Genomic DNA, 25,836 nt, shown 5'->3' on the forward strand with positions numbered 1-25,836 from the left:
GAGAAACAATGGAAGCAAGAGGCAGTAGAATAATATATTCAAAAGATGCAAAGGAAAAAAACCTCTCAGCCACGAATTCCTTATCCAGCAATTATTTTTCGAAAATGAAGATAACACAAAGACTTGCCCAGATAAACAGAAATATTAACTGAAGTTGTTGCTGGCAGACCTACTATATAAAAAAATACTCTAAAATAAATTCCTAAGGCTAAAAGCAAGTTACAGAAGACAGTAACCTGAATCCACATTTTTAAAGAAGCACTGGTATAGGTAATACTGACATTATAAAAGACAGTAAAAATGCATTTTTTCTCTTTATCATAGTTTATTAAATAACATGTGTATAATGGCCGGGCACGATGGCTCACACCTGTAATCTCCACACTTTGGGAGGCCAAGGCGGGCGTATTACGAGGCCAGGAGATCGAGACCATCCTGGCTAACACAGTGAAACCCCGTTTGTACTAAAAATACAAAAAAATGAGCCGGGAGTGATGGCGGGCGCCTGTAGTCCCAGCTACTCGGGAGGCTGAAGCAGAAAAATGGCATGAAGCCGGGAGATGGAGCTTGCAGTGAGCAGAGATTGTGCCACTGCACTCCAGCCCGGGTGACAGAGGGAGACTCCGTCTCCATGATAATAATAATAATATGTGCAGAATGTATTGCTGAGTATTTGACATGTAGAAATGGAATACCTCTATAACATATTTTCCAGTAACATCAAAAAGGAGGTAGTTGGAAGAAAAATGTATTGTGATAAGGTAATAACTCTAGATGGTAAAGTAATAATTACTAAAATGTATTGTTGGCTTTGTAACTTTAATAGATGTAATGTGTAAAGTGATGATACTTTAAAATGGAGGAAACAAAAGAGATATATATAAGAATGTTGTTTCTATGTATTACTAAACGTTTACTAGTATAAATTGGAAGGTGGTTTGAATAATTAATTTTCCATATACTTATATGGTAAACTTACAACAACAAAAATTCTCAAAAATATATAATAAAATAATTCATTACTAATCTAAAGTTTCCTATTTTAGAAAATATTCTTTCATTGCAAAATAAAGCAATAAAGAAAAATATTTGAGAAATATATAAAACAAACGGTAAAATGGCAGACATAAATAGAATTATACCAATTATAATCTTAAATGTGAGCAGATTAAAATCCATTCCAGAAGCAGAGATTGTCAGACTGGATTAAAACAAGTGATCCCAATATACGCTGAGATGCAAGGATACTAATGGATTGAAAGTAAAAAGATGACAAAAAATATCATGCAAAGAGCAATCATAAGAACACTGAACTCATTATACTCATAACACACAATACAGATTTTTAAAAATATGAATAGGATTTCAAAAATTTATATTCTAGTGAAAAGGGGGTGAACGCTTTAGGAAGACATAGCTATTACAATCATGTATGCACAGATAGGAGCTAAATTGTTTCCTCTGTATAGATACTGAAATTCTAACCACTGAATATGACCTCATTAGGAAATAGGTTCTTTGCAGCTGATCAAGTTAAGATACAATCAGATGAGCCTGAATTCAATATGACTGATGTCCTTGTTAAAAAAAGAAATTTGAGTAGAGGGAGACATACACACAGGGAGAGTACCATGTGGTTATGAGGAGAGAGATTAGCCAAGGAATGCCAAAGACTGCCACTAAACCACCAGAAGTGAGAAACAAGGCACAGAGCAGGCTTTCTCTCATAGCCCTTGAAGGTACCATCCCTGCTGACACGTCAATCTCAGACTTTTAGCTTCCAGGACTATAAGACTATAAGACTATAAATGTATGTTGTTCAAGGCACCCAGTTTGTGTTACTTGGTTATGGCAGCCCTAGAAAACTAATACATGAACTAATAACAAAGCATAATAACATGAAGCAAAAATTGACAAAAGAGGAGCATCAGCAAAATGGCAGTGGAGACAGCTGCAATCTTTCATTTCCCCACAGAAACATCACACAACTAAGAGAAACTGTCCGAATAAACTTCGCCAAAACTCTGGAAAATGGTCAAAAGATTACAACAACCAAGTGAAAGCAGACTCAAGAAAAAGACAACTGGAAAACTTTACGACATTTTTAACTTGCCTTTGCCCCAGCAAATTGGCAGTTCTGAAGTGTCAGAATCCCACGTTCCCAGTGAGGAAGGCTGGTCCGTGGTCCAAAGGAACAAGAGAAGATCTTACCCGCAAATTATTATGTGTCTGTTCTGACTGGTCTGGGGGATACCTAAAGGACTCATGAAAGGCTTTTTTTTTTTTCTGTGTTGCTAGAATACAGAACAGATAAGGAATGGACATTATTAAGAAACTCTGCAAGGAGACCTAACAAACCACAGATGCTTAGGGCAAAAATTAAAGTTTACGCATATAGTAGCTCACCTTCAGCACAGCAAGAAAAGTTGGAGAAGAGTATTTCAAAAACGAAGACATACAAAATCATTCACGTACATGGGAGAGTCTACAAAGTCACATGTATTCATAGGTTAAGCCACATGCTGACAAATTTCACAAGAAGACCCTACACTTTTACCTTGGCCGATCCCTCCCCTCAGTGCAAGCTCTGTGCAAGAGTGAACTTGAACTTCACTCAGTGCAAGAGTGAACACACACTTTGTGCCGGCTTTAAAGAACCCAGCACAAAGCCAGTCTGCATGGCCTGGAGACATATTTTGCTGGACAATGATTACTTGTTTTTCTTTTTGTTTTTCTTGTATTTGCCTGTTTGATTGGTTCCTGACATACCAGAAAATCACTGTCAAAACATTAGCTTAACATTTGTTAAGGAAACAAAAAGACTTCGGTGACCACACCTTACAAACCAAACAGTTTTGTAAATCAGTTTGGAAAATTTCACTAAAAAAAAAAAAAAAACCTTAACAATATAATAATAAAGAAAATTTAAAACCACAAAATATTACTGTGTTTGTACGGGGGGGTCTGATTTACAGAGTAACCACATAGTAATTATAATTATTAGAATGTCCAGTTTTCAAAAAACGTTACAAGGCATACAAAGAATGGGAAAGTGTGGCTCATTCAAAGGACCAAAATAAATTGACAGAAAATATCCCTAAGGAAACCCAGACATCAAACTTACCAGACAAAGACTTTAAAACAACTCTCTTCATTATACTCAAATGTCAAAAGGAAAACATAAAGAAAGAAATAAAGGAATCAGAAAAAATATTAAAAAGTAGGAATATCAGCAAAGAGATAACAGAAATTCTGGAGTGGAAAACTACAATGATAAAAATTTAAAAATCACCAGAGGGATTTAAGAGTATATTTGCCCACACAGAAGAAGCCATGAACTTGAAGAGAAGAAAATGGAAAATACTGACACTGAGAAACAGAAAGAATAAAAAATAAACAATGAGCAGAGACTAATGAATCTGTGGGACATCATCAAATAGACCAACATTCATATTCTAGAAGGATAAATTATGTTGTTAAAAAGTTTACCATTCTTTCTTTTCACCTTTCTTCCTTCCTCCTTCCCTCTCCTCCTCCTTTTTACTTTTCTTCCTCTTCCTTTCTCTTCTTCTTTCTCTCCTTCATTATCCCTTTCGCTGTTTCTCTTTCTCCCGTTCTCTTTTTTCTTTTCTTTCAATTTTCTCAATTACTAAGAGATGTTTAAGTACCCTTAGCATGTTAGTAGATACGGTTATTTCTCGCTTTAGTTCTCTTTTGAGATTTATAGTCACTCAAATAAAGAGATAACCCAAACATAAGCGTCACAAACAGGCTTTCATACCATTCTTAATTTGGGCCTGTAATTCTTCATTGCTGTATTAACTTTCTGATGCTTGTAAGGATGTTTTATAACAAATTGTGTAGCTTTTTCCAATGGAATGTTTATTCTGAATTATCTAATTCATATTGTAAGTATAGAGGGAGTTTAATATAAAATTATTAAACTAATATTTGTGAAAGAATGTATTTGTGCATTTAACAAATATGTTAATCCTCAGACTGTTATTGGGCAGCTGAGCATACAGGAATACAAATAACACAATTTTTATGTGTACAATATTTATGGAATACGTTACTGGACCCAATAAATAATTTAGTTAATAACATGACAAAGAACAGAAATTGTATACACTATAGAGCATAGTAATGGAATAATGAATGATTAAAGTTATTAATATTAGGTAGAAAATGAAGGGTATCTTTGAGAGCAGAACTCAAGGAAGCAAGCAATTCGCCTTATGAGGAAAGAGTTACCTGTGGATAAAGGAGAAACTGAAAAATTTACAAGTCAAGACTTTTTGAGCAAAAACAAAGAAAAATGACTATTAGTCACCAATTCAGTACAGTGAAAAAAAATGTTGAAGAGATATCTTGGAAGTAAACCATGTTGTGGAAGAGCATGTAGGGTTTTGATAATCATGGGATGATTCTGAATTAATTTTAAATGCGATAGGAATATATGAGATAATTTCACCAGAGAATAACATGATTGTGTTTGCATTTCAAAGGGGTGTATCTGGTGCACTGTGTAGAATGAATAGGTTATGTGAGCAAATAAATTGGGAGGCTACTCTAATCCAGAGAAAAAAGGTAGTGACTTAGGTGAGAATGCTGTCAGGATGAGTGGTAGTAGTGGTGAGAAGTCGTTAGGCCATGGATGTATTTCATAGGACTGGCCAAGAGAACTGCAGCTAAATTGGAGTGTAGGGAGTGAAATGGAGAACTCAAAGATGACTCTCAGCACTGGAAGGTGACAGCTGTCACTGAAGCATGCTGATGCCTCTTATTAAGAGAGTTACTTGGGAATGGCAAGATCAAAACTTCTCACTTTCAAATTTATGAAAAATATTGTTTTCAGAACGAATGACTTTGGGATCAGAAAGCCACCATTCTAATTGATGGTTCCACGACTGTACGGGCTCACACTCGCAAGAGCAAAAGTGAATCATCACAAAGGTGCTTCTTGATAATTCTAGAGAATGGAGAATTACTGTAACATCTTTCTGATTTTAGGAGCGGTAGCAGTTCCCTTTTTAGCCTAAACGCTATTTTTGTTTAAAGCTCAGCCAAGAGACTCCATTATAATTTTCAAATCTGTGTAACTTAAATTCTCATATGAAATACCACTATGCTTAAATGAGTCAAAACATTTTCCCCATCTACAACTCTATCTTGTCATTGCAATCATTTTTACAAAATTGACTGCAGCTCACAGACCCTAAAAGGAGAAAATCCAGGGTAGGTTATCTGATCTAGTTAGTTTTGAAGACAGGATCTAGAGATTATTTAATATGAAATAGGTCACCTGAAATGAAGTGTTTACTGAAAACAGCTTGGATCAGCCCAGTTTTCTACCACTGAACCATGCATTTGGTTTAAAAAACACAACAACTCTGGGGAATATCAGCTGCTTCCAACTGTGTTGAAGGTGTTAAAGAAAAGAGCATAAAATTAAAAATGATCATCTGAGGCCTTTATAGTCTCTGCTCAAGAGACTAGAGTTTTCCATTCTTAACGAAACACCCAAATATCTTAATAATTGGGCAAAATCTAAATATCAGAGATAATTTTACCTTGAAGATTGTTAAATTATAACGGTGATTCACTACCTTGCCACGTCTCTGAGTCAAAAATTAGGTCTTTGGGAATCAATCATAATCTGCAATTTGGAAATAGGAAGATTTTAGAAGACTCAGACATTGACTTTCTTGCGTGCAAAAAAAAGACGTATTGAGATAAAACAAGTCTTTCCTTGCAAGGATACCTCTAATGCTCATACACCACCTCCCCTAACATTAATGTAGCTTCCAGGTCACTAACCAGTGTCAGAGAGCAGCCCATGCAACTAGAAATTCAAAAGATGTCGAACATAGGGTCAAGCTTAGAATAAGACGTCTTAGCTAATTAAGTATGCTTTTTTCCCGAAATTCATATTAACAAAATCTTGGATATGTCAGAGAATGCATTCTAAGTTCACTCAACCTAGGAGGGAGAAACATAATTTTAAATTAAGAGCTGAAGCATTCTTGTCCTAACAGAAATCAAGGAAAACGAAATATCACACCACAGGAGGGATTTCACAAATTTGTGTCAACATCAAAACCTTAAAATAGGCAAGGAGAATGCAGATTCACAATGAACTCTTGTACTTGTTTTGTTCAGAGAAGAGATGGTTCTGAGAGAATGACAGTGAACTAACCCCAGCTGGTTTAGTTGGTGCTTTCAACTACTGCTTCTGATCAACTCCTTTAGCTAGAAGAAATTGATGAGGATTTTGGCATGTGGTATTAGAGATGGTTATTAATTTTCTCCTCTTATTTGCATTGTTCAATAGAGTAAATACTAGCTGTATATGGCTACTTCAATTCAAATTAATTACAATGAAATATACTTAAATATTGAATTTCTTAGTCACTCTTGGTTCATTATTGAATATCTTCAGCTAAGATTTCCCAACTAAAGACACTAAGAGGTGGCTTAGTTAACTGGTCGTCCACAAATATTGAAGCTGTTGTTAACTCCTGATATATTCTCTGCAAAGAGAATACTCATGAGCCTCCTCCTGAAATCAGCAGCCTAGAGATCGTTTTATAAACTGGATACAAGTTGGAAATCTATATACTCTTTAAGTGTTTGAAATATTAGCTTCCCAGGGAAGAAAATCAAATTCATAAGATATGTTAGGACAATTTAACTCAAGATGTTCAAAACTGAAATGACATATTCTACAACATGTGATAAAACCACCCCCTAACAACTTAAAGCAAAACAGGGATGGACCTTAAAGACCTGCCTTTTCCTCATCCCCCAGCCAGCCAATCAGTTTTCAAATCTTGCATTTTATTTGGAAAGGTCCCTATCCCCCTGGTCTCTTGTTTCTAGACTTGCCACATATTTAAGTTTGTTACCTCTCTCTACTGACTTTTCTCTCTTCAAACAGTATCTATGCCTGCCAAATGTGAACGTACAAGAAACAAATCAGAATGTGCCATTCTGATTTAAACTGCTTATTAGTTAATACCCTCAAGATAACATCTGGGTTCTTAGCTTCAATGAGTCAAGCCTACTTACATCTTTTTTTGTCTTTGGCTGCACATTTCCTGTCACATCGCCCTCCAGCAATGCGAAGCTGTGCCGGCCTTCCACCCCATCTCCATTATTTCGCCCTCCGCCGCCACGGCTTTTTGCCCCCCCGCCGCCACGGCTTTGTGCCCCCCCTGCCGCCGTGGCTTTTTCCCGCCCCGCCGCCGCGGCTTTTTCCCCCCACCGCGACTCGGCTTTTTGTCCGCAGCGGCTTTTTGCCCCCCCAACGCCAGGGCTTTTTGACCACCGCGGCTTTTTGACCCTTCGCCGCTGCGAATTTTGCCGCCCTGGCTTTTTGCCGGCCGCGGCTTTGTCCCCCACCCGCTGCCGCGGCTGTTTGCCCCCTGCCGCATTTTTCCCCCCGCCGCTTTTTGCCCCCCCGCCGCCGCCGCCGCCGCCGCCGCGGCTTTATCACCGCGGTGGCTTTTTCCACACTGCCCCCGCGACTTTTTACCCGGTGAGGCTTTGTGCCCCCCTCGCTGCCGCGGCTTTTTGCCCGCCGCGGCTTTCTGCCCACCCCGCCGCCGCGGCTTTTTACACCCCCGCCACAGTGGCTTTTTGCCCGCTGCGGCTTCTTACCCCCCGCCGCCGTGGCTTTTTGCCCCATCGCCGCCGCGGCTTTTAGCCCCCACCCCGCCTCGGGTTTTTGCCCGCCACGGCTTTGTGCCCCTCGCCGCCGCGGCTTTTTGCCCGCCGCGCCTTTTTGTCCCCGCCGCCGCGACTTTTTGCCCGCAGCGGATTTTTAGCCCCCGCCGCCGTGACTTTTTGCCCCACCGCCGCTGCGGCTTTCTGCCCGCCGCGGCTTTCTGCCCCCACCCGCCGCTGCAGCTTTTTGCCACCCCGCCGCCGCAGCTTTTTGCCCCACCGCTGCCGCGGCTTTTTGCCCCCACCACGCCTCGGCTTTTTACCCGCCGCGGCTTTGTGCCCCCATCGCCGCCGCGGCTTTTTGCCCGCCGCGGCTTTCTGCCCACCCCTCCGCCGCGACTTTTTGCTCCCACCCCGCCTCGGGTTTTTGCCCGCCGCGGCTTTTTCCCACCCCGCCGCCGCGGCTTATTCCCCCCACCCCGCCTCGGCTTTTTGCCCGCCGGAGCTTTGTGTCCCCCCCGGCGCCAGGGCTTTTAACCCGCCGCGGCTTTTTGACCCCTCGCCGCTGCGAATTTTGTCGCCGCGGCTTTTTGCCCGCTGCGGCTTTTTGCCGCCCCCGCCGCTGCGGCTTTTTGCCCCCCGCCGCCTTTTGCACCCCGCCGCTTCTTGCACCCCGCCGCTTTTTGCACCCCGAGGCTTTTTGCCCCCTCGCCGCCGCGGCTTTTTCCCCGCCGTGGCTTTTTCCCCCCTGCCCCCGCAACTTTTCCCCCGTCGCGGCTTTTTGCCCCCAACCCCCCTCGGCTTTTTGCCCGCCGCGGCTTTTTGCCCCCCGCCGCCGCGGCTTTTTAGCCCCCGCCGCCGCGGCTTTTTGTCCCCCGCCGCCGCGACTTTTTGCCCCCACCCCGCCTCGGCTTGTTGCCCGCCACGGCTTTTTACCCCCCGCCGCCGCGGCTTTTTGCCCGCCGCGGCTTTGTGCCCCCCTCACAGCCGCGGCTTTTTGCCCGCCGCGGCTTTCTGCCACCCACCCGCCGCCGCGGCTTTTTGCCCCCACCCCGCCTCGGCTTTTTGCCCGCCGCGGCTTTCTGCCAGCCACCCGCCGCCGCGGCTTTTTGCCCCACCGCCGCCTAGGCTTTTTACCCGCTGCGGCTTTCTGCCCCAACCCGCCGCCGCGGCTTTTTGCCCCTCCGCTGCCGCGGCTTTTTGCCCCCACCCTGCCTCGGCTTTTTGCCCGCAGCGGCTTTTTGCCCCCCGCCGCTTTTTGCACCCCGCCGCTTTTTACCCCCCCCCCCCCGCCGCCGCGGCTTTTTCCCCGCCGTGGCTTTTTCCCCCCTGCCCCCGTGGCCTTACCCGCTGCGGCTTTGTGCCCCCATCGCCGCCGCGGCTTTTTGCCCGCCGCGGCTTTCTGCCCACCCCGCCGTCGCGACTTTTTGCTCCCACCCCGCCTCGGGTTTTTGCCCGCCGCGGCTTTGTGTCCCCCCGGCGCCAGGGCTTTTAGCCCGCCGCGGCTTTTTGACCCCTCGCCGCTGCGAATTTTGTCGCCGCGGCTTTTTGCCCCTCGCCGCCTTTTGCACCCCGCCGCTTCTTGCACCCCGCCGCTTTTTGCCCCCTCGCCGCCGCGGCTTTTTCCCCGCCGTGGCTTTTTCCCCCCTGCCCCCGCAACTTTTCACCTGCCGCGGCTTTTTGCCCCCACCCCGCCTCGGCTTTTTGCCCCCACCCCGCCTCGGCTTTTTGCCCGCCGCAGCTTTTTGCCCCCTGCCGCGCGGCTTTTTACCCCCCGCCGCCGCGGCTTTTTAGCCCCCGCCGCCGCGGCTTTTTGCCCCCACCCCGCCTCGGCTTTTTGCCCGCTGCGGCTTTCTGCCCCAACCCGCCGCCGTGGCTTTCTGCCCCTCCGCCGTCGCGGCTTTTTGCCCCCACCCTGCCTCGGCTTTTTGCCCGCCTCAGCTTTTTGACCCCCGCCGCTTTTTGCACCCCGCCGCTTTTCGCACTCCGCCGCTTTTTGCCCCCCGCCGCCGCGGCTTTTTCCCGGCCATGGCTTTTTTCCCCCCTGCCCCCACGGCCTTTTACCCGCTGCGGCTTTTTGCCCCCACCCCACCTCGGCTTTTTGCCCACTGCGGCTTTTTGCCCCCCGCCGCGGCGGCTTTTTGCCCCCCGCCGCCGCGGCTTTTTAGCCCCCGCCGCCGCGGCTTTTTGTCCCCCGCCGCCGCGACTTTTTGCCCCCACCCCGCCTCGGCTTGTTGCCCGCCGCGGCTTTTTACCCCCGCCGCCGCCGCGGCTTTTTGCCCGCCGCGGCTTTGTGCCCCCCTCGCAGCCGCGGCATTTTGCCCCCACCCCGCCTCGGTTTTTTGCCCGCTGCGGCTTTCTACCCTAACCCGCCGCCGCGGCTTTTTGCCCCTCCGCCGCTGCGGCTTTTTGCCGCCACCCTGCCTCGACTTTTTGCCCGCCGCGGGTTTTTGCCCCCCGCCGCCACCGCGGCTTTTTGCCCGACCAGGCTTTTTGCCCCAGCGCCGACACAGCTTTTTGCACCCTCGCCGCCGTGGCTTTTTGCTGCTGCGGCTTTCTGCCCTCCCGCCGCCGCGGCTTTTTGTCCCCCCGCCACCGCCGCTGCTTTTTGCCCCACCGCCGCCGTGGCTTTTTGCCCGCCGCGGCTTTTTACCCGCCACGGCCTTTTACCCGCCGCGGCTTTTTGCCCCCCGCCGTCACGGCTTTTTGCCCCACCGCCGCAGCGACTTTTTCCCCGCCGCGGCTTTTTGCTGCCGCGACTTTTTGCCCCAGTCGCCGCCGCTTTTTACCACCGCGACATTTTGCCCCCGCCGCCGAGGATTTTTGTCCCCGCCGCCGCGGCTCTGAGGGCGGGAGCGGCAGACTCGGCTGCCAGCTCTACTGGCGTCCTGGCAAGGGCAGCGCCGAGGGGTGCTCCTGGTCCAGCTCTCCTGGCTCAGGGATTCCTTGCCTAGGCGCCGGCGCCCCGGGCTCCTTGCCTAGGCCCCTGTGGCCTGCATAGAGCGGCGCTGCCTGCGGAGGCGATGGGAGAGAAGAAGGAGGGCGGTGGTGGGGGTGATGCGGCGGCCACGGAGGGTGGCACAGGGGCTGCGGCCAGCCGGGCGCTGCAGCAGTGCGGGCAGCTCCAGAAGCTCATCGTCATCTTCATTGGCAGCCTGAGCGGGCTGTGCACCAAGTGCGCTGTGTCCAACGACCTCACCCAGCAGGAGATACAGACCCTGGAGGTAAGGGGTTCGGGGACCCGGGCTGGGCTCCAGGAGCGGCCCGGACACCTCCTTCGGGGCCCCAGTTCACTCCTGGCCGAGTTGCATCCTTGAGCCCACGTCACCCCCTTGGAGGCTTCCCCTCCCTCCTGCACTCGCTGATGCGGCAGCCAGAGGACCCGGGACCAGCCCTCACCTTGGGCAGGATTTGTGGAGCGGGTGCGTGGTGGGAACTGGGATGGAGGCTCCAGGGTCCCGTGGGGGTGGGGGTGGGCTGCGCGAGGACATCCCCTTACCCCCTGAATTTCCATCTGGTCCAGCCCTCTCATCTTGTAGGTGAGGAAACCGAAGGCCTGAGGGAGAAATGACTTGCCAGGAACCCCTGTTAAGGAAAATTAAGAAAATGTGGTTATTAAAGAAGAACTGAGTTGGGAGTCAGACCTGGAGGCCCGCACCCTTGGTTAAGACATCATACCACCTTGAGTCTGGCCTGTTGACAGAGGGTGAGCCGCTCTATCCTCATGTGATTGTGGGGTCTTAACCTCAAGGGGTTTCCTGCAGGAAGAAGCAAATGGGTTTGCTTTCCTAGCTCTGTCCAGTACGTTAGGGACCCTGAGGACTGAAGAGATTCTTGGAGAGCCATCTGGTGTATGTCATGGGTGGGTCTTTTTTGAAGGTCAGTCTGCCCAGTGGGCTGGCTCAGCCTGAATGAACTGTCTTGAATCTTTGGAGTTGTCTGTATACTTTTAAGGGCTTCTCAACCTTGCACCAAAAGATCCCCCTGGAAATTAGGTGGGAAAAACCTTAAATTTTGTGGGGCCTTGTGTTTGTCTTAAAAGTTCATGCACATAGCCAGGTGTGGTGGCTCCCACCTGTTATCCTTTCCTGGATCCCTTGAGTCAAGGAGTTTGAGACCAACCTGGACAATATAGTGAGACCCCATCTCTACAAAAAAGAAAATATTAGCCAGGGGTGGTTGTGCGCATCTGAAGTCCCAGCTACTACTGTGGCTGAGGCGGGAGGAGCACTTGATCCTGCACTGAGCTCTGATCTCACCAGTGTACTCCAGCCTGGGCCACAGAGCAAGACCGTGACTCAAAAACAAAAAAAGACAAGAAAAATTCTTCAAGATTTTGCATTCTGTCCCACTATCCATTGGTTTTCATGTCAAGATAATGTCAGAAATTCTTTACAATTGCTTCCAGAAGGAGTAGCCTTTTGATCTAGTGCACAGGTGTCCAGTCTTTTGGCTTCTCAGGGCCACATTGGAAGAAGAATGCTCCTGGGCCGCACATAAAATACGCCAATGCTAACAACAGCTGATGGGGTTAAAAAAAAAAAAAAAAAAGGTTTGTGCATAATTTTCATGCTACCCACCACCACAGATAGGTGGAAATGTCCTTGAAGTCAAAGGGTTGGACACGGCTGATCTAGTGTCTTGTCGTCCATTTTGGCTTTCTCCCTGATTCCAGAATGCAGGTAGAGATGTAGAGACATGCTCTCAGGGCAGCTGTTGAGATAAAAAAATTTGTTGTCATTTATTCCCAAGCACAGCTGTTTCTCATTGCATTGCAAAAGTCTCCATTCAAACTGCTGTCACATATAAAATCTATTTATGTAAGTCTGTATTTTTCTGTTGTCTTGGCCTTTGGAGGCAGTAGTGTGTTTTAACCGAGCAAAGTGTCCTTCCAAATAATGAAGCCGAAGTCAGCCTAACTACTTGCCATTTTTCTTCCCCTTCCATTTTTGTAACCTCAGAATAATTGTAAGAATGAATTAAGATTTGTGTTTAAGGCCAGGCACAGTGTCTCAGGCCTGCAATCTCAGCACTTTGGGAGGCGGAGACGGTTGTATTGCTTGAGCTCAGGAGTTGAAGACCAGCCTGGGCAACATACTGAGACTCCGTCTTGTATAATTTAATTAAAATTGAAAAAAAGGAGAGAAAAAGACCTGTGTTTAAAATTTTAGAAAAGGGGGGGAAAGTGTAATGCAAAATGTGGACTATGCCAGCTATGATTGGGAAAACTAGTTTTTCATACAGCATTATCTGTAGACTTGTATTAGCAGCATACTGGTCATAAGCGTTTTGCTTTCCTCAAATATGATGAGGTAAGATAATTTAAAGTGTGTTGGGGCTTTCTGCCGCGTGGCTCCTGGAGGTGTTGAGTCCCAATTTAGCCAATTAATTTGGGTTTAGATTTGACGTGGATAAGGGAGACCAGCTTCATTCATGGTGTACACACGGTTTTGCCAATAAGGAAACAAAAAGCCACCTGAATGTTCCTACTCATTAGATGCTATCTGGAGAGCTCCTATCCCACCCCCACCAAGGCCCGGGCCATTAAAAAGACTCAATGCAGCCTTTCTGTATCTCATACTGTATTCTGCAAGATACTCCTGTGAAAGAAAGTTGTGCTGCATCAGCCATCTCCCTCCTGAAGATCCCTGCGAATGAGGATTTGTGTTTTGAAAGTTCTGAGAATTCCTGCAACAACAATTCTCAAACTTATTTGTCCATGGGATCTTTTCTTCCACTGAATGTAGTTGGGGAGACACGGCCTTAAGCCTTGAGCAGAGAAAGAGACAAGAAACTGTTGGCTCACTTACAACCAAGTGTTGTGTTTATGTTTTAGGTTTTTATGAAACCGAGGTGATGTTTGAGGTTCTAAATGAAATTGGGTGGTTGAAGAGAGGCTGGTATCCCTGTAGACTTAGCCAGCCGTGAGAAGTTGCCTTTTGTTGAAGGAGGTGTTTTACAAAGGGAAATAGGGTGTCTCCTGAGCATCGCATTAGCAATTAAATACATGTATCACTGAAATGAAAAGAAATGATGAAATGATGAAATGAAATGATGAAATGAAACGAAATGATGAAACGAAGAAATGAAATAATGAGATGAAATGATGATGAAATGAAATGAAATGATGAAATGGAATGATGAAATGATGACATGAAATGGTGAAATGAAATGAAATAATGAAATAATGAAGTGAAATGAAATGATGAAATGATGAAATGATGAAATGAAATGAAAAGATGAAATGATGAATTGAGGAAATGATATGAAATGATGAAATGAAGTGAATGATGAAATGATGAAAAAATGAAATTAAATGATGAATTGATGAAATGAAATGATGAGATGAAACGAAATAATTAAATGAAATGAGATGAAAAGATGAAATGATGTGATGAAATGTATTATTTTTATGCCTTTTATTCTTCAATAAGTGCAGATGCTTATGATACTGAAGAGGGGACAATTACCGGGGCTAACCACTTTGTCATTTGTTTTATGGATTGCTCTAAGCCTCAGTGTCAAAATCTTAAGTCGGGAATAGCGCCTGTTTCACACAGCTATTGCAGAGATTAAATAAGAAGACAGCTTTGGTGTCTAAAACAATGCCTTGCATGTAGTAAGCACTCAATGTATGTTCATTTCTTTTCTGTGATCCATGTCCTGTTAAAGCCTGTTCTATTATAAACATAAGGCTATACCCTGTCTCTACTAAAAATAGAAAAATTAGCTGGGTGAGGTAGTGCACGCCTATAGTCCCAGCTACTCGGGAGGCTGAGGCAGGAGAATCACTTGAACCCAGGAGGCAGAGGTTGCAGTGAGCCGAGATCACACCACTGCACTCCATCCTGGGCGACAGAGCAAGATTCTGTCTCAAAAAAAAAAAAAAAAAAAGGTAAGGCTACAATGGGGACTGATATTCATTTAATATCATCAAAGAAAATATATTAATTGGGATGGCTAATATCATCCTGGGACCACCAATAACTATCATGATGAATATAGTTTCTTCTACCTCTTGATTTTTGGTCACATATATGATACCTCTCTGGATCATTTTCTATTCTCTTCATTTTTTTTCCCCCTCATTTTGCCTTCCCTACTAGCCCCTTTTACTCTTTTTCAATTTTTATTATTATTTTTTTTTTTGCTATTCAGTTTCTTGTAATTTATTGTTGGGCTTTAAAAATGTTTTCTTTCTACCAGGAAAATGAAGGCAGAGGAAAGGTATGATAGGACCAGTTGATTGTGTTACTTTTTAAAGAACCTCTGGAGCTTTAGTTTTTATGAACCAGATTCCTTTTCAGCACACCATCCCACCATCAAGTTTGATAACAAATGAGAAAACAAATATCTTCAGTAGTGGTTCTACTTGGCTCAGTCTTGCTCCAGTTTATATTTAGTTTGTCCTGGGTTTTAGTTTTTCAGAAACAAAAGCTTTTAGTCAAATAATGAAATTTCTCTTGTTTGGGCTATAGGGGTGTGAAATAAGTCTTAGGAGCTATAATTTTATGTGAAATTGGCCCAGAATCTAGCATAAGGGGCAAGCTTTTAAAAAAAACAACAGTCCTTACTAATCTATCAACAGTGAACACAAATGCCACACAAAGACTACATTCATTTATTGTGTCCTGGAGAATAATTACTTTACAAAGTCGTGTGGCTCAAAGTGGCATTGTTGGTTCTTTGGAAGCAAATGTGGACTCACTACAGTTGATGTCTAATCCATTTTCCTTCCATGTGGCATGTTTAATCAGCTCTGAGAGAGACCGATCTCTGCAGGTGGAACTGGAAGGGGCTCAGGTGTTACGCAGTCGGCTAGAAGAAGTTCTTGGAAGAAGCTTGGAGCGCTTAAACAGGCTGGAGACCCTGGCCGCCATTGGAGGTGGGGAACTGGAAAGTGTTTGAATTCATCACAAGCTTGCCTACTGAGCACTGGCGGGTCAGACTGCAGCCCAGGATGGAAAACCTTGTTTGCACTAACCAGAAAGATCCTTGTCTGACTTTGGTAGAATTAAACGGTGACTTACTAATGATAGAACTGGTACAAGTAGCATCAACTACAAAGTGAAACTCACTTTAGCCTACATGGATCTCACTGTACATACATATCAATCCCTAAATTGAATGGTGGAGGTTGCAAAGTGTATTAGTTTTTCCACTTTTATTCATTCTTATCCCTAGCCCCTTCTCATTGCCTCATCCCTTCTGTGAGCCAATAAAGTTTATTGTTCCCCCACTTTTACAATCCATTTCATGTGTTCCATATCATATCATAAATGCATGTGTGTGTATTATTTTTGCCATTCAGTAAACTCCTCTTTGAGAGCTTTTTTTTTTTTTTTTTGAGATGGAGTCTCGCTCTGTTGCCCAGGCTGGAGTGCAGTGGCACAATCTCGGCTCACTGCAAGCTCTGCCTCCTGGGTTCATGCCATTCTCCTGCCTCAGCCTCCTAAGTAACCGGGACTACAGATTCTGGCCAACATGCCTGGCTAATTTTTTTGTATTTTTAGTAGAGACGGGGTTTCACTGTGTTAGCCAGGATGGTCTCGATCTCCTGACCTCGTGATCTGCCCACCTCAGCCTCCCAAAGTGCCGGGATTACAGGCATGAGCCACCGTGCCCGGCCAAGCATTTTTTAAATCAAAAGAATACAAGTTTTAAGATGAGAGAGCAGGAAAGAGATTGAGAGTCTATAAGAATGACTTCGCAGAAGTGATATAATCCTTATCAGAAGGTAATCAAAACCAGGAGAGTAGTCTTGTAATAGTAGACTGCAAGTATTGGGAAGGCCAAGTTAAAGAACAGAGGCAAAAACTATGAAAGTGATCATAGTCAACTTTTATCTCCAATACTGTCTCAGGGTTGACTGTTGTACACAAGTGAAATTAGATTAAGTACAGATTCAATTCTACTTAAAATTTGTTCTTTATTGATTCCTTTAGGTTTCTTTAAACCAAGGTCATGCTATTTAGTCAGAACATGACTTCTAGAATGGTCTTCCAGAGTCAGAATTCTCTGTTTACAAAGATAATTTCAAATATAGTATCCCTCTTTATATTCAGTGTTTCACCAAATAACTCATTATAGCCAGAAGAGGGTATTGCTTCTTCCATTTGTGGCACTAGATAGGGTCCTATGTTTTTCACTATTTAGTACGTATACTTTTCTCCATATAAAAGTAATAGGCTTCAGGCTTTGAAGTGCTTGAATAGTTTAGAAAGAAATGTTACAGATGTATGTTTATAGTTTTAATCATTGTCTCAATGCTTTCTTGTGGCAACACGACAGGTATAAGGAGAGGGACACCAGAGATTGTATTTCTGATGTCTTGAATATCCATAGTGTGAAAAGTAACCAAGATTGCTTTGCAGCTTTGTGGGTTCAACATCATGAATTTGTATTTATTTCCTCTGGTTTTAAGTTTCCTAGGTCAGAAGCCGAGGTTCCAATTACTTTAAATATGGAATTTGGGAACAGGGTTTGAGGCTTTCTAGCACAATAAATGTGACTGAATACCCTTTCCAAACTAAGTAGGGCACAGCTTTTTTTCCTTCCATATTTTTTTTGCATGACACTTTATTTCTTTCACATGTTGGCATGGCTTGTATTACATTCTAAATTTCATCTGTTTCTGTAACTTTAGCTGTGTCTATAACAGATAGAGCATCAGTCAAACTAGAGTGGACAGGGAGAAAATGTTTTACTGGGGAAGCACTCTGGAATCTTCTGATTAAGTCATTTGCAAAAGATTGATAGCCATAAGCCTTACTCTTAATGAATCTGCCATTTCAGTTTCAATGGCTTTTGAGGAAAAAGGAGTCATTTAAGGAAGGAGATAGGAAGTGTAGGCCGATCCATCCACTTTTCTTAGTCTCCCAATTTTAAGAGACCTTTTCTTGCACAAAATTTTTTGTAACTTTCCAGAAGTAAAGAGGAAGGTAATGTAGCTGTAGAAATGTCAACCCATCAAAGACTAGTTTGTCATGTCATTACAACAAGGCATTTAGGGAACATCTTTCCTTAATTTTACTAATAGACCAAGGAAGCCTTCTGAGTCCGCTAGTAAGATTCAGTTCTGGGTGATTCTTGGTTTCTAATGGCTCATAGTGATTACAGTTTATGTTAATAATCACTCCTACTTCTGTCAACCTGCAGCAAGAGTAGATTGATAGCAGGATAAATTAAAAGTCTGATCTTAATGTCATAAATATGACTAAAATATGGTACTAACTTTCTGGTCTAGATAGCTGGAATGAGGCTTGCAAACAGTGTTGTCTGGAGAGAGCTTGCTGGTCTAACAACTTTGTGTGATAATTTGGCATCTGATTAGAAAGCATAAGTCTGATAAATTTTATAATCCACACATAGATCATGCTGTGGTTGGACACATCATTTAATAATATTTAGCGTGATATAATATTCCATTTTCTCTTCAGGAGCACAGACTCTCTCATACTGGATTATTCTACCTTTCACAGTCAGTTTTCAACATGACAGTAATTTTAGATAAAGCATCCTGTGCTTATAGAACCTTGTGCTTGAGTAAAAATAATCTTCAAATAAAAATAATGAAGTAAATTTTTACTTAGGCCGTGCTTAATTGGAAGCATAGAACTTAAATTGAGAAAAAAATCCATATGATAGATTTTGTTTTTCTCATGTTTCCTTTTAAAATAATAGTAAATAATGCAGAGTAATGGTTGTAAGAGTTCAGGGTAGATGAAGTCTGTAGGTTTTAGAACTATAGAGTTGAAAATAACCTCTAAGAGGACTTATTTAATGAGTGAAATAAATGTCCTTAGGTAGATATTGTCCCTAAACTCTTTTCTATTGAAAGTTTATAGTATTGAAAATTTGATGATTATTAGTACCTAGTACTAATAAGTGCAGTGGTCTTATCTCCTGGTCTGCCCAGAAGTCCTAATTTACATGTGCCTTGGTTAGCCTAAGGATAGAAGACTGTAGTTGTATTGAATCATTATCCTTTTGGAGAAGTAGAAACTCTTTCCAGAATTTTAGTGGGATTTCCTACCCCCAAAAGTCTTTTAGATTATGATTTGGCCTTTTCAAGTCACTTGAAACAGCTACTTTCTGAAACATGTGAGCTGGAAAGCCCTAAGGCTACTTAAGAGATGTTACAATTTAAAGACAAAGATACACCATAAAGGGGTTTGACTGCAGACAGCAGTTTTCTACCACTTCTGTTCCATGATCAGACTCTGTCTAGATAGAGAATTTTATTTCTTAGCAGAAACTATGGAGGACTATATGGAATCTTAATAGTTTTCTTATGATCCTGAAGGGAACGTGTGCAGGTGAAATTGTAGTTTGATAGGAGGCCTCTTTTCCTTGATTCTCTCCATAACATTACAGCACCATAACATTAAAGTCAGCAATAGTTGGTTCATGACATGAAAATGTGAGCATTCTTGTAATGAACGCATGGCAGTGTACCTGGGAGTCAGAGTGAAATGGGGCTGAGATTATTAGACACAAGGGCCCAGTACCGAAGGAAAGAACAGTTGGCACTGCCAACTTATTCATGTTTAAAGTTTTAGTTCTTCAGATCACCTTTTAAAATGAATAAAATATGATCTCTTGCTATGTTCTAAGTAACTATATGGAAAAACATCACTCCTTTTCTGTTGATCCGATATTAATGGCTTAAAGGAAGATAATAATGACTACAGAGTAGAATTTGGGGGAAATGGTCTTGACTCCACCCAGTTTGGACTCATTACTAAAGAACATGTCATGAGCCAGGTGTGGTGGCATGCACCTGTGGTCACAGTTACTTGGAGGCTGAGGCGGGAGGATCTCTTGGGCCCAGCAGTTCAAGACCAGCCTGGGCAACATAATGAGACCTCATCTCTAAAGCAAAATCAAAACAAAAAAAGGAGGTCATGAAGTTTCCCCTAAGGCTTATTTATGCATGTTGGAGTTTTAAGACAGTTATCATTTAATGATGATTAATCCTTTTTGTAAGGCACCTAGTCCAAAGAGTTCAACCTACTTTACTGGCAAATCCTTACTTTTGCAATGTCCTTTGAGGCAGAGAGCAAAGAGTGTCATTTCAAGCCTCCTGCTGTAGAAACAAGTATTCAGAAATGAAGAAGTGCAGGTAGTATCAATCAAGATCATTCAGATAATAACATCAAGTATACAACTTCCTTCTGCTGATGCTATTTAGGTTCTATGGCCTTCAACTTTCTCAGCCTTTAACTTACAAGCCCATGGACCACTTCCGTTTACCTACAATAACAATAATAATAATATTGTTTAAGGATGGTATTTATTGAGTACACACTGTGTACCAAGGGCTGTTCTAAGCACTTCAAAATCAGCAAACCCTTTAAAGTTCACAACAGTACAGAGCGGATAATACTCTTACCCCTAGTTATTAAATGAAGAAACTTAGGAAAGGTGATGACTTGCCTAAAGTGACATAACTAACGAAAAAAGCACAAGTAAAATCTAGACAGTCTATCTCCATAGTTCATGTTCTTAATTATTATGCCATACTCAATTTAAAAAGTTCTACAATAGTATGAATTTTTGCCTCAGTGATAAGAATACCTTATATTTGCATAGTGCTTACATTTTCACCCAAGGATTTTATGTTCTTATGTTTTAGAGGCTTATTGTTGTGTGCTTTGTAGAATTAGATAGCTGATAGAAAATAATCTTCTAAGTCTAAGTAAGAGACATCTTGGTATCACCTCCATTTTGTGTTGCTCAGAGCCTAGAAACTTCCAAGAACCACAAGTTGAGAACTTTTATTGAAGTCTCAAAAGTTTTTGATGAAATTGCCAGTCTAACATGTAAAACTTAATCTCGAAGAAGCAAGTTAAATGAACAGATTCTTAGCTTTCAGAGAATCTAAAGGTGGCAGACTATTTTATATTTTATCAAAAAATAAGCACAAGAGTCATCAATATAAAAGCATAGGTACCTTTAAATTAGAAATTCAAAGTATTCGAAGTTAGTTCTGAAGATAGTGTTTCGTTGTGCTATAAAAGTTTAGAAAAGGGTATCACACACACAAGAGAAATTCTCTCATTTATTTAAAAAATGGGCTGGGCGCGGTGGCTCACGCCTGTAATCCCAGCACTTTGGGAGGCAAAGGCGGGTGGATCATGAGGTCAGGAGATCGAGACCATCCTGGCTAACACAGTGAAACCCCGCCTCTACTAAAAATACAAAAAATTAGCCGGGCGTGGTGGCGGGCGCCTGTAGTCCCAGCTACTCGGGAGGCTGAGGCAGGAGAATGGCGTGAACCCCGGAGGCGGAGCTTGCAGTGAGCCGAGATCGCGCCACTGCACTCCAGCCTGGGCGACAGAGTGAGACTCTGTCTCAAAAAAAAATAAAAAATAAAAATTAATAAAAATAAAAAATGGAAAATGGTAAAAGATGTCTAATGTAAACTTATGTTCAGGGCCTTGTATGAGATAACTTACTCTTTTATTTCCATATTTTCTATAAATTTTTTAGCTTTACCCCTCAAACATGGGAGAAGAAGTTTCAGCATTTTAATTCAAATTGGTAAAAGGCTGAGCAACCCTTAAAGCTGCCATAATGGAAGAAGACTGTGAGCTAGCTTAAAAAAGAGAGAATGAAGGAGAAGAAACAAAACCCCTGTGTAGTAGAGTGTCGAGATGAGATGAGCATTTATTTGTCTCTGTCGAATTCCTTATGAAGCCAGAACCATAGCATCCTGCTCTTAAGTGAAGTAAGATGGAGCATTATCCAAGAATGCAGACATGGCACCAGAAAGGCTGTCAAGATAAGTGGAGGGCAGAAAGTGTCAGATAAAAACCTTCAAGACCAGTGACAGTCACCCTTTCCAATTCTTGCTTCTGGAACCTGGCAGGAATGGTCCTGGGATGTGGGCCCAGCTTGACTCCACAACCCAGCAACAATGGTAGGGGATGAGGATCCTGACCTCATAGAGCTGAGCTTTCTTCAACTACAGGATCCTTCTCTAGCCCCATGTTCAAATGAGAAACAATGTGAACAGTTTGTTTTCTGTCACTGAGTGAGACAATTCATTTCCTTTGCTGGAAAAACATAAAAGATTGTGATCGCTACTGTTGTACAGGGAAAGATTTTCCAAAGTAAGCATAACATGATATGGGTGTCCTAGGTAAATTAGTATCCTGGGTTCGGTAAGTTTTTAAAGCAGCCAAAGATTAGGGAATGTGTCCATACACCTCTACTCAGCTAGTATCCTGAGTGAGATGGTTTCTGGGGTTGGTTTGAATGAGTAAGTATTGGAAATTCCTCTTGTACACTGTCTGCCACCGACCTCTAAAGATGCTGAGTGGTAGAGGTGGTAGAGGCTACACTGAACAGGACCCTTCCTTGATCCAAAGTTAACACAAAGTTCATGGTGTAGATGAGGAAACCTAAGCTGTTATTACCAGCATACTTACTACCTCTTAGCACTTCCATGAGATCAGCCTGGGCCATTGCAAATATATAGATGTGAACTGCCCCTGCTTACCTTATCTGCATTGGGTAGTGAATGCTCATGATTCAGGCAGAACCTTTCATGCCTGGATGTCTGAACTCAACAGAAGGTTCTTTGGTCTTGGAGGAAGAAGCAAAGATAAAGATCTGATTTGTCACCAGAAGAAAAAGTGAGTGGCTTCTGTCTAAGAGTCCACAGTCTTGACTTATTGGCACAGCTCTAGTGAAGGCTAGTTGTGTAACCTTGGACTCACCACCTGATCTTTTAGAGGTCCAGGTTAATCAGTGGTCAGAAGTGGAGTTGTAACTGGTTGGTTGCCGAGGCTAGGATCAGAACAAGATTTCAAGATTCTTTAAGTTGGGGAGGTTCTATAAGACACAGTGAGTGTCACAGTAGATTTTCTTTGATAAATTAACCATAATAAATTTCTACACTTCCCAAAAAATACAATAATGTAAAACATAGTTCTTGGTCTTAAAATGTATGAACAGTCTTAATTTCAATATAAGAAGGAAGAAATACCCTAGATTTGTGCTGTCCAATAGGATAGCCACTAGACACATGTAGTCATTTAAATATGTTAACTTAAATAAAATAAAATTTAAAATTCAGTGCTTTGAAATGTGGGCCATACTACTCACATTTCAAAGCTCAATAGCCATATATGACTGTGTCCACTGTACTGGGCAACACTGGCACAGAACATTGCTGTCATTGCAGAAAGTCCTCTTGGTCAGTGCTGCCTTAGACCTTTGCCCATACCACAAACTGCAGCTACTTGTACCTTAGAGCAAGGTGTAGATGTTTGGGCCCTAGAGTAGCTGTGTCCATCTTTGGAGAATGAAAGGATGGGTTAAATCCCACGGGGATAAAGCAGTGCAAGAAACCCTTCAGGCAAAGGGTGTCTGCATAGAATAAGAGTTTGAGAGAGGTAAGGAGGAAGGGAGGTTAGAGGAAGAAATTAGGGAACAACTGAATCGTTGGGTATCTTGAATCTTGACTAGACCTGAACCTTACTAGGACACAGGACCCCCAGAGGGAAGTTCCTCAGAGAGATTGTCACCCTATGCACAACTGATCCCAACAATAGATACCTCCTAGAGATTCAGGGCAGCTCTAATCTCCAGGCAGTCAGTGGTGGGGAAAGGGTTAGGCATGTTGGACTCACGTTATGGAAGAGAAAGTTTTTATGTAGCCAGGCAGTGGGGAATAATTCAGGCTTTCTTGACATTCGAGTGGGGTAACCAGTGCATCTGACACTCGGCTCCTTAGAAATGGGTCTGTGCAGGCAAAGTCAGCTTATGTTGTGAGGCTCAGGCTTGAGTATGAGTAAGAAAGTGTCTGTGATACAAAAAGTTCTATTTTTCTTTCCAGCCCTGCTGGCTAGGGAGAATTTCTTCCCCATGTATATGGAGAGAGGAAGAAATCACAGGCAGCTGGCAAAAAGAGTATAATTTAACCTGCTGTCTGGAAGCCATCTGTGAAGGGAATCACTTTTCTTTACTGGACTTGTTTCCAGGTGCAGCTGCAGGGGATGACACAAAAGATGCAAGCACTGAGTTCACTGACAGTATTGAGGAGGCCGCACACCATAGTCACCAGCAAGTAAGTCAGTGTCAGGGTCTGGGGCTTCGAGGGTGGATGACACACAGCCCTTCTGAGGTCTGATGGTCTTCTGCAGCCCCTGTGGACTTAGAGTGAGAAGGTATCTTTTTATATAAACCACTTCTCAGTCATCTTCCTGTTCTCCTTGAGCTTCCCAGCTGCCTTTCCAACCCATGTTTTCACTCCCATTTTTCTCTCCAATCCACCCTTTGGTTTGTGTTGTATCTCTTTCTTCTGCTTCCTGCCCCCTCTTACCCACATTAGTCTCTGTTTATTTTCTGTAGCTATAGCTTCAGAATAATTTTTACTTGCAAGACAATGGACACATTCTTCTTGGGCTTTTTGTAATTGAAACGCACCACAGAAGACAGGGAGTCATCGAAGGGCTGCTCGGGGAGGTGGCACGGCGGAGGACCTGCTTGGGAAGAAACTCCAAGAAGATTGGAATGCTTCCAAAGCAAGGATCTTTCTCAGTGAAATCTCATTATACAAAGAGAACCTTATGCAACCTGACAAACCACTGAGGTCATGGTGACTCAGTGATCAGCAGATGGTACTTCAACAGCAATCCCCTGTCAAACCTCAGAACTTGAGGCTGAAACATTGTTTCCACCCACCATCAGTGAAGATGTAACTAGCATGTTACAAGAGTGAATAATCTGGACTTCAGAGATTAAGTCACCAATAGTGATCCCACAAGCACTCACTGGAACTCCTATAATGTCTCCACTTTGTCCATGCCATTTAGCAATCTCATCTCCTAGATGGACTGTGCCTATGATTCTTAAGGAGAAAGTGAATCATTGGTAGATATCCCACACAAGCAGCTGGACTTTCCAGTGATAGCTTTCTTGGGGCTATTAGGAAAACTAAACAAGAAATGAGGCTTTCTGGGTCTGCCTGTATGTCTTCTGCATAAGAAAAAGAGGAGACATCAAATCAACCAATAAGAAAAGCCCAAGTGAGCGTCCTCAAATCTTTTGGGATTTGGCACTTGGGGACATGAGTAGTTGTCTGGGATATGTCATGTTCTCAACAGTTTCTTTATAGTAGTAGGATCACCTTCTTATAATAGGATCACCTTCTTGTTGCTATAGCTGTATCCGACCTTCCCTTCTCCCTTGAGTGCTTGCATGAGCTCCACTTTTCCTTTTGCTTGAACAGCTTCTCCTAAGTCCTCCTTACCGATGGTTGTGACTTTAATTATATACATCTCTGTCCCTCCAGACAGATCCCTCTGTCCTCACTCTCTGATTTCATTGAGGATCTTGGGTGAGAAAAAGGGACCTTCAGGGTGAACAAATGTCTACTCTGAGACAGCTAGATTGGGAGGTTGGCTGGTCACTGATGGTTATAATGACTGTGGGACAGGATTAACTTCAGAATAAATGAACAGGAGACACAGATACGAAGAAAGTTTCTGATTGATATGGTCTGAAGTACTCCTGGTATTGCAAGTCATTTGCTCTAATTCTCAATTGTAGGCAAACTGATTTGTAAATTTGCTTCTTCAGCCTTCTTTCCTGTAGCCTAGCATGGAGAATCTGACCAGACCCCATTTTGAGAAGGTCAGCCCACCCTGGAATGAACTTTTTACATTAGGGCATTTGTATTTCCCTCACAATACTTGCCACATTACTTGGCATAGGAGAGACGCTTAGTGTAATTATGAGTTAACAAGCCTTTGGATCAGGGCTTGACTCATGATAGACAAAGTATATGCCTGCTGGATGGAAGAATCTCTTGGGTAAGCACCATTTTTCTTTCTATCACCTTTCCTTGAAAATACATCTTCAGTTTTGGGTAGGAGGAATCTTGGTGTATGAAATCATTGCAAATTTACTTCATCTTTTCTGGAGTTTGAGGTTGTGACTCTCCTGCTACCAATTAAATAAAGCTTACTTTGCCATAAGTGTTTTGTGTCCAGATTCTCAAAATTTGTTTGCTTGTTTCCAGGAAAATGGTCCCTTAAGATAGATTTTGATCTTCTCCTTGTTATGTCCTTGGAAGGTAAACTTTTGCTTGACAACAAGCTCCCTTCCTACTCCAAGCATTCATATGCTTTTCCTAACAGACACATCCCACCTTGT

General features: G+C 43.4%; 1 protein-coding gene and 1 pseudogene across 1 annotated transcript in view; one reads left to right on the forward strand and one right to left on the reverse strand.

Annotated features, from left to right (window-relative positions):
* Nucleotides 1-7,987: 7,987 nt before the first annotated feature.
* On the reverse strand, nucleotides 7,988-11,255 carry LOC129138909 (spidroin-1-like; annotated as a pseudogene).
* Nucleotides 11,172-25,836, forward strand: part of LOC107971351 (myomegalin-like) — a 55,490-nt gene continuing 40,825 nt past the window's right edge. Inside the window, 2 exon segments of the mRNA XM_063797782.1 lie at nucleotides 11,172-15,553; nucleotides 23,661-23,746. Coding sequence (XP_063653852.1) covers nucleotides 15,385-15,553; nucleotides 23,661-23,746 — 255 coding nt within the window. The 5' untranslated portion in view covers nucleotides 11,172-15,384.

This window comes from Pan troglodytes, chromosome 1 (assembly GCF_028858775.2).
Source record: "Pan troglodytes isolate AG18354 chromosome 1, NHGRI_mPanTro3-v2.0_pri, whole genome shotgun sequence".
Taxonomy (NCBI): Eukaryota; Metazoa; Chordata; class Mammalia; order Primates; family Hominidae; genus Pan; species Pan troglodytes.